Source organism: Phytophthora parasitica (genome assembly GCF_000247585.1).
Source record: "Phytophthora parasitica INRA-310 unplaced genomic scaffold supercont2.34, whole genome shotgun sequence".
Lineage (NCBI taxonomy): Eukaryota > Oomycota > Peronosporomycetes > Peronosporales > Peronosporaceae > Phytophthora > Phytophthora nicotianae.
Window position 1 is genome coordinate 304,320 of NW_008649020.1, and position 9,341 is coordinate 313,660.

At 45.6% G+C, this 9,341-nt stretch overlaps 2 protein-coding genes across 2 annotated transcripts; both read right to left on the bottom strand.

Moving 5' to 3' along the window:
- Nucleotides 1-3,556: 3,556 nt before the first annotated feature.
- Nucleotides 3,557-4,552, bottom strand: PPTG_12847 (hypothetical protein; the record flags this gene model as incomplete). The annotated part of the gene is made up of 1 exon (XM_008909553.1): nt 3,557-4,552. The coding sequence occupies one exon, from the start codon at nt 4,550-4,552 to the stop codon at nt 3,557-3,559; it is 996 nt and encodes a 331-aa protein (XP_008907801.1).
- A 3,601-nt stretch (nt 4,553-8,153) lies between these two features.
- PPTG_12848 (hypothetical protein) lies at nt 8,154-8,681 on the bottom strand (the record flags this gene model as incomplete). Its single annotated transcript, XM_008909554.1, has 1 exon — nt 8,154-8,681. The coding sequence occupies one exon, from the start codon at nt 8,679-8,681 to the stop codon at nt 8,154-8,156; it is 528 nt and encodes a 175-aa protein (XP_008907802.1).
- Between the last annotated feature and the right edge of the window lie 660 nt (nt 8,682-9,341).

Sequence of the window (9,341 nt, forward strand, 5' to 3'; positions counted from 1 at the left end):
TGCAGCCTGGAGATTAGCGCACCCTCCAAGATTACAACATCCACCACGAAAACTTGACCATGTGTTGTAACTGAGAGGAGGAGTACATCGCTAGTTGTTTTGCCGATGTTTCGGATGGTTAAATACGGATTGGGCAAGAGTTCTCGTCTAGCACTCCAGAGTGGCGTGTGTGCCTTTTGGGCCTTAATGCTCAAGGCCGGTGTACAAACTGTCAGTGTACCACATTTCGTCAAATGGTTATTCATCCACAGGTTTTAGGATGAAAGCACGATTATTTTATTCGTGTATACATCTCAACTAAATAGGTTTGAGATAAGTTTGTATGCTACATACTGATGTATTCACATCCACAGGAGATGTGAGTATCGTTTGGCAAAAACAAAGTGTATTCTGATGTTTTAATAAATGCCTTTCTCGACTCTGTCTCCACTGCTTTAGGGTCCTGCTACAGGAACAGCGGTAGCGTATGCAGTCTTGGTTGCTTTCGCTATGTCTTCGACTCCACGGTGTTCCTCAGAGCAGTGTCAAATAAAACGTTCTAGTAAACACTCCATCTCTGTTCGCCCATGAGATATTCGTTCCAGCATAACTGGAGTGCTGAGGCTCTCCGGAGACAATTTCAGGGAACTCGTTTGAGCACTTCCAATTGTTAGCAGACCCAGATCGGCCGGTGAGCTTCTTTATCAAACGTCTCATGGTGAAAACTGGTTCATCATCTCGATCTAGAGTCGGCTCACTTTGTGCGGCCTGCCCGGAGGCATCCTCGGTAGAAGTCGCTTAGGGAGCCTGGTGAGATCCGGACCATCACGCAGGGCAAGCGTAGCAAAGATGTGGCAGCACACTCATCCGGACTTATATAGTGCTTTACAGTCACAAATTTACTTGTTGCGTAAAATCGCTATCTGCATGCATAATTAAATAGAAAAAAAAGTAAAGATCTTACTAGTAACGAATAATAAAGCAATTATCGCAGATTCGGAGAATCCCTACTGTGTTCGAACAAATCGGTAGACTTTACCAGTACGCGGTGAAGATATAGGTAGTCTAAAGAGAAGTTCGTCACCGATGCATTGTTTAGGAGTCTCCCCTGCAAAGATTTCACATACTGCTATAGCTAAAAGTCTTTTTATCGCACAGGAGTCGGGTTACGACGACCACCGCGGGCTGTACAGGTCCACAACAGTAAAATTGGATAGCGTCCCCTTGCGCTATTAATGATAGACTCGCCTTGGGTAAGGATTGGTGTAGTACATATGCCGTGGTGGCTCGGAGCTATAGTGCGCTCGAAACCTTGATTATCTTATATGTGCCTTGATTGGATTTTGATGAGTCAATATTCCCGGAGATCCACTGCAAGTTACAAGCAACGAGTCCCAGCGATCAGTGAGCTATTCATCCTTTAGCCACATAGCATAATCTTGCTCGTTCTCTTGTTCAAGATGGTTTTTCAAGATTTTGACCATCGCTTTGAGTTGCTCAGAGGATTAAGCACGGCGGAGCCACTGAAGACGTGGCAGTACCAAGTTGGTCCACGACAGTTCTTGATGTAGAAGGTGCCATCCGGTATCGTTTGCATTTCTTACGAAAATGCGACCAACAATTTAGCAAGTGAATTGCAGGCCCTTCAGCAACCTACGCGCTAACAATGTCATCCGAATGGTCGAGCGATGCAAATCACAGGTTCAAAATCCATACCGAAAAACTGCTTGTCGGCTCACCAGAGCTGTGGCTCATTACGGGGCCAGCCACTTATCTTTAAAATTGAAGTCTTACAGTAGCCATTTGTTCTGTAGATCCTAGAGATACACGTGTAGATGGTCCCGATGTCGCCTTTGAGCACTTCGTCTTTTGATCTTTTACTAGGCCTTTTCCCCAGCAATACCTCTGCATTAGACTTTGATTATTGTTACTACAAGGCAAAGCACCAACGGTAATTCACCGCAACTGGATTCCAAAGGTATAGTCACGCTTATATGGCATCAATATGTACGAGAAACGTCCGCTGAAGATTGCCTTAATAGATTTTTCGTTTAGGTACCTAATAAATAGGCATTAATAAAAGATTCGTTCTAAGATTTCTACACACCGAAAACTCTGCCGAGGTACGTGCAGTCGAATTTTCTGATGATATGTAGATATAGTGAAATTAATCCGCACCCTTTCAGGATGTTTAACCTCGTGAAGGAGGACGATATTTAATGCCCGCAGTGCCAGTATAACGTGAAGCCTCTTACGTGTGGGTTTTGCAGTTGCGTTTGGAAGTTCGAGGGCTTGAAGACAAGCAATGGCTTGTTCATCGGCTCGCCGTGGAGATCTGCCGTTGGATAGAAATACCACCGCTTTGACGCAGGCGAAGCTAGTGGATCTATCACGTGGAACAGCCTGGTGGTTAATGATAAAGCTTCAGGAGGAAGCACCGCTGGTCTCTGTTGAGCGTCCTCATCTTTGCACGAAGCAACATGCTGGAGTACAATCCAGTCCTCGTCGATTACACAAAGTGAATGCGGTCATCGCTATTACCCGGGGCGTGTGGTTTAGTGGTCAAAAAGTAGTGCAAGAGCCAAGGGTTCAATGCCAAAATGCCCCAAATGACCGATTGATTGATAGGAGACTGGCTTGCAACATGGCTCGATGGTCGCTTTAAAACAACGATTCTCGTTAATTTATCAAGTACAGAAGCCAAATAGCATTTTGCTGACTTGCGGTATTGATTATAGATTTGAAAGGTTTTACTGCAATTTGCAAATCGTTGATCACTTGTCGTGGCACACATTCTCGTGAACACTTGGACTACATTGACTACATTGTAGTCACTACAATGTAGTCTGAGTGTCGTCCATTTGTACGCCGAGATCAGGGCTCGAACAATTAAATATAAATTGTACTGGAATTTCAGGGAAAAATAACCCGTTCTTCTGTAAAACAGGGAGCCAATAATAATTAATTTCTAAATCTCGGTATAGTCATGCGATATGATTGATTCTTCGGAGAGGAGAAATGACGAGTCTGACAAAGATCAGCTGGTTTGCATGAAGCTAGAAATCTGTAAAAGTGTAGGGTGGCCTGCACTAGCACTTCAGTGGGGCTGTGAAACAAGAAACAAGCCGACGTGGGGTCGCTTTAAAAGACCCAGGCCTTCTCGAGTTTCGAGTGGAACGAATTATCATTAAATGTAGACACAGCTCGTGAAAATAAAGAACGGATTGATCATTATCGTTTTGGGGCAGCATCAGCATATAAAATGACGGGGATCCTCTGCGGTCTTCAGTCGACAGGTGACCGCACCAATTTGGTTCCTTTAACCGATAAAAGTTTACCATTGCTGGGGTGAATGCATAGCGATGATGAATAGTAATATGTATCGTGGTGGAGGAGACAAAGCCACTTGCATTCAAAGAGCATGTGTATTCCCGCAGGCTCATTCGTCCGCATATACCACTATGTTTTTTTTTAGGATGTCTGGTCTACGGGTGACAAGTTACGATAAAAGCTGCACAACAATAAGAGGAAGCGGACTACGTTTTCTCTTTAGTGTATTCACCTTGCTACCGGTGAATTATTTTTTAAAAGGCCAGGCCTTTTCCAGTTTCGGGCGGAAGTTGCCATCATTAAACGGCGTGTTAGCCTTGCCGAAGTGGACCGAATTGAGAGCTCTACGAGCGTCATTCGACATCTGGTCCCACATGATGAGGTCTTGGAATGTACCAGCGTCGCCAGTAGTATCAAGATCATGGTTCAGTGGCCAGGCGTGTTTGTATCGAACCTTGAGGCTGGTGCCGTCAATCACCCATGGCGGACACGGGCTGTACTTCTTGTAGCCATCATGGGACGACACCGAGCAGGCAAGGATCTTAGGTTCTGCGACTTCAGGGTTGTCGATGAACACAATGGCGTGTTCCCAGTCGTGACGGTGACCCATGCGAGACGATGGAGAATCCTTCGGGAAATACCACGAGTACATGATGGCCCACACACCCTCAATCCACGTTGAACGACCGTACACCTGGGAACCGTGGCCGGAGCCTCGGCACCCGCCTCGTGGACTACCAGAAGTTTGAAGACCGCCACTGGTCTCACCAAGCTCGTTCACGGCAGGGTAAGGCACGCATCCCGTGCGGATTTGAATCTGAGGTTTGAACTTGACACCGGCCTTCTCAGAAATCGTGACCGGTTCGGGCTGAGGGAACGGCTTCACTTCATCGTGGCCGATGGTTTTCGTCACCCACGGACCGGGGTCTGGCGTCGGAGCAGGCGTCGGGGCAGGCGTTGGGGCGGGCGTTGGGGCGGGCGTTGGGGCGGGCGTAGGTTCTGGTGTCGGTGGTTCTTGGCGGGGGTCCGGCCTCTGCGTACCTTTCGTCACGTTTCGGGGGACAGTAGCTGAAGGGGCTTGAGTCAACTTGCTGAAGTCAATGTACTTGATGGTCGGCTCTGGTGTTTCAGCTTGAGCTTGCAATGCAGGGGAGCCGACTTTGACATGACCGTGAGACCCGTCTTGAGCTTGTACTACAGCAAGAGTTACAAGTCCAGCACAAAAAACGGAGTAGGGATTCATGACTGGGACTGTGCTAGCAGCACTAGGTCGTGATTCTTGGCGACAGAGGAAGAATATGAAATGGCAAGACTGCGATTTTGTGATCCCATTGATATTTTACTCTTCTTTACTTCAAATCGGTACGACGGTGTTGTGTAAGTGTGGTGACCTGAACTGGTACTACAGTACAGATACTGTACTTTCGCGTACAGAGTTCGTGCATATGGATAGTTCGAAACGAACTGCGAACGTAAAAAAAAAAAAAAAGTTGCTGCTCCGGGGTAGGCTCACAAAAGAGCCAAATCGAGGCTGTAGCAAGCTAGGCGAGTGTTGTGGTATAATTAAGGACATTCACGAAGACGTTACCCAGTCATCCAAACTTCACAACAGTATCATTGCGGAGAAAGGAGCAGCATTGTTGTGTTTTTGAGCTGTCGCTAAGTTGGTGCTACAGTATGTGCATCAACAGCCCTCACATAACAAGACCCTGTATAAGCCCATGTTAAGGACCTCAGATTATTCCCAGTCTGGGGCAGCAACGCGTGCCTGCAACTATTCAGAGCTGCCTATTTCAAATCACGGATAATCGCAAAGTAACGTGATAACGATAGATATTAAAAAGCTGCTGATTAAAGTACGTTAAAGATTACTTTGAAGTATTTCGTCTCAATCCCTCTTGGTCTTGGACAATACGTTTGATAGAAACCCTAGTGTGGAAGAAGTTACGTAATGATTCTTCCTAGATGGGAGTCCCACTGGGACCCACTATTTATACAAAGAAGGGAATCCAACATGAAAATCTTTGATTGCGAAGCTCGAGTCACGGTTTGTGCCGACACAGGCGATCACCCCTAGTTTCGATGTGAATTTCGTTGAAACCGTACCCTCGGCAGTCATTGCACTTGGAGCCCCTGTCTAAGGGTATTCCTATCCATGAATGTACCACAAAAATGGATCCGAGTGGAGCAGTGCACAAAATGTACTAAAAGAGACGATTGATGTAGCTCGTTACTAGCGTTTCACCCTGTTATGCTCTCCTATCGCCAGTTCGGCCTCACCATACCAAGATATTCTACTCTATATCCAGTCCGCCTCAAACTAACACTCAACGACTGCTGTACAAATATGCTAGTACTACGCTCACAACCCAATCTGTCCCAAACAGAGCTAGCTTCAAGGGCTCACAGAATCTACAATCTTTCTCTAGTTTCCACAAGCAATGATCTAGTAGCTGTTAATGTGCTGAAAAGCGCTGGAGTCACCTCTGGTCTCGCAGCTGGTCACGAGATTGCTACAATAGGTGTACCATCCTACTCTCGGCAAGTTCCTTGCCAGTTGGGTGTAAGGAGAGGGGTGTCACCGTAACGGATGAGGCAATTCGCCTGAAGGCATAACGCTTCTCAGTGACACTAAAGCTCGAGTCACGTCCAAAGTGGTCAAAAGAATAGGCTTCATTGGTTCAACATTCGGATCGGACGTGGCAGCAATAATTCCCTTGCGCGGTTATGACTGTTCCCATAGTTAAGATCCCCAGAATAAGGATATTTGCCTTCAATGTATTCCATTTTACAACTGAGGGGTGAGAGGAATAGTATCTTAGATTTGTAGGCAACTGGTCATAACCGCTAATTTATTGCTGTTGAGGGAGTATTCCAAGTCTAGGGATTACTACCGAGGGGCGTCTGTAGAAACTAACTGCCACTATCATTTCAACGATGCCTGACTTATTACCATATGACGAAGAGTAGGTCCTCAATTCTGGACTTTACTCCGTTAAATGCAATATGCCCTCCGATCAGCGCTTGCCCAAATAATTCAAATGAACATATATCAAAAAATCAATCTCGCCTAAGGTTATGGTACGCTTACAGACGCCTACGTTTACGGCACGCTTACAGACGGATTAGAGTACGCTGCCACTATATGGGTACTGATGGATGTAAGTTTACGAGATGGTGTACAGAACGGTTTCTAAGCCTGATACACTCTGGAGGACTGGTTGCAAGAGTTTCCCAGACGCTAGTTAACAATAGTCACTTTCATTTTGCCGAGAACTACCAAGTTTCCTCGTATTAAGTGACACACTTTATTACCCAGATTTCCTCATACGTATTATTACGTTACAACTCTCTCCCATCAATGTTCAAATTGCTATGATTGTTGGACTTACTACACCGTAGTAAACACGTCCTTTGTGCAATCTTAACGTTTTGTTAAAGTCGTGGCCTTGAAATCGTCCAACCTCAGCGTTTCATCCATGCCGTCCTCAAAATACTTTTGTACCGGTCATTTTATTGATTTGTCTGAAGCTTCTTTGTGCTCGTACTGCTGGCTTCGACTGAAGCAACGCTAACAATTGTGTCGTATCCGGAACCATGCCCTCAATGATCCCAGTGACTCTTTGAGTTTCTTCATCGACCATGAACAGCTTTGCAGTTAGTGAGTATTCATCAGAAGTTCTCTTCCCTAGTTCCATTAAGAGCGTTGTTGAATACACTAGCGTCAGCTAACAGGGGGTCCTCCAATACAGTAAAAAAAAATGTATTTTTGTCCAAAAAAAAGTCTCTGATTTAGTGTCCATACTTGCTCCTTTGTTGACCACGTGAATACTGCTACCTTCAATAAGTCCAATGCATTTTTTGGGAGTAGATCCATTGTCATTTTTCAATAGAAACAAACAATCAACTACTTCAAGTAATAACTAAGTTAATAAAAAGCAGAAGGACATTTTGATTTATGGCCGTATCCGCCCACATCGTATATCGGCATGATACCGTAGATCAGTGCAAAGCAAAAACAAGAGGTCTCGAGTTGTTCAAACTCAGGGCTAAAAGGATGTTGGATGTCCGCTCTCTTACAGGTCCTTCAACCCAGCAACCTACGAGCCTCACACGTGTCACTGGAAGTTTGCGGGTATGCGATAACGCGGCTTTTTGTTGCCAGTTCATCATACTCGAGTGCAGTACAAGTACCAGTGCTTGATGAGGACAAAGGCTGCAAAAGATTTTTTGTGTACGAGCTGCGCTGTTGCTCAGATTTACAACGTGTGCTCTACTACTCTAGCTTCTGCTGGTCATCACTCGAAGAAACATGGACACATTTTCTATCTGTGGGGTCGCAGCTTTCACGAGAGGAATAGTCGTTGTAGAGAAGAGGGCATATCTCGAATCTGTGGTGCCCTCTTTGCCGTAAATTAAAGTAGAATGGCAAAAAAAAATCGAGACACAAATTATCGTCTTCCTCCACCATTTCCAAACAATAATGGTACTACTGTAGTAGATTTTTTTTACTGCGAGTTAAAAAAAATTCCGACAGAACTGTACAATTGAAGAAGCAATATATTTAGGTAAAAGGCTCGTGAAAATGTTAACGCCGAATTGTTCTAGGAAGTAAATTCACGTGGTTAATGAAATTCTGGGATGCGTTTACACTCGTTAACTCCTTGTCAAACTAAAATCGAGGAGGCAGCTCGACGACACCGCTCCTAAACAAAACACATTTTGTTATGATTCTGCACGTCTTCGCCAATTGGTCATCATTCAACAGCTTCAGAATAGCCACCAAAGCTAGGCGAAACCTTGCTTAGAATAGGTATAGACGAAGCACGCAACATTGCTTCAGACTAAGCTCGGAGGCGGCGAATGTCTTCATCTTCGTCATCAGTTTCTTGACACTTCTCGACGTTTTTGTTAAAAAGTCGCTTCCACCAGTTCACGAATTTATTGCATTTTTTCTCTACCTTGTCCGAGTTCATTGATCCATTGTTAGTGCGAGCTCCACTAGTATACGCTCCGTACATGTACATGTGCCCCCCTCCAGTTGCCGTGTCTCCGTACATGTGTCCCCCTCCTGTGGCGGTGTCTCCTCCTCCTGTTCCTACTGCATAGCCCCCTTCTCCACCTGAGACTACGTGTCCTCCACCTCCGATTGCATGCCCGTGTCCTGTTGCTCCAAACCCCCTTCTTTCCTCTAAAGCTGTGTCATCATCGGACAGCTCACGAGTGGGCACGTGGAGACTGGACAACGCTTCATGGATCAAGTTCGACTTCACCGTGGTGGCCTCAGTGATGTCGTTCGTGGTTGCTCCAATGCCATTGCTCGTTACAGCGATGGCGAGCCCAATGGTTAGAATGAGGCAATGCAAGCGCATGATTATTGTTAAGCACTAGTAAAAGGAACTTTGCAGAATGGGGCATCGATGAGCTCCAAGAACCGTAAGCTTGCTATCGTCAGCGTTTACGGTGCCGTATCTTACTGAGTCATCGCGTAAACTTCAAAGCCGAAGATGCCATTACTTGGCCACTCAGAGTCGGTTTTCGCTATAACACACGCACGTATTTCATTACATTAAAAAAATGTGATACCTGACCTATATGCTAGAATCAACCTCCCAAGATTCTCGATTTAAGAAAGCGAGATCTTCGCCTCGTCTCGGAGAGATCGTTTCCGCAGCGACTGATCGATCCAATTCGTACTAGCCCTTCCAAGGTAACTGACGAGAATCTGTACCATACGTACAGTCTCGAGTCATACTGTACGATAAATTCTAATAGGTGGTCCCTGTGTTTTGCTTTTAATCTTAGTCTACGACTTGCAATCATTGGCCCCGGCGTTCTGTTGTATGCAATATCTCTCTCATTCTAGGTAGCGTCCCGTTGGTGCGAGCAATTCAATCATTAGACGCAAACTGCCATAAGGAGGCATCATAAACTCTCCAAGGTCTTGACAAATCGACCTTTATAGCAGTTTTGGGTAGCGTCCATTGTCTGAGGAGATGTTCCAGCTTCGAAGAGGTTGCAGGAGATTCAAA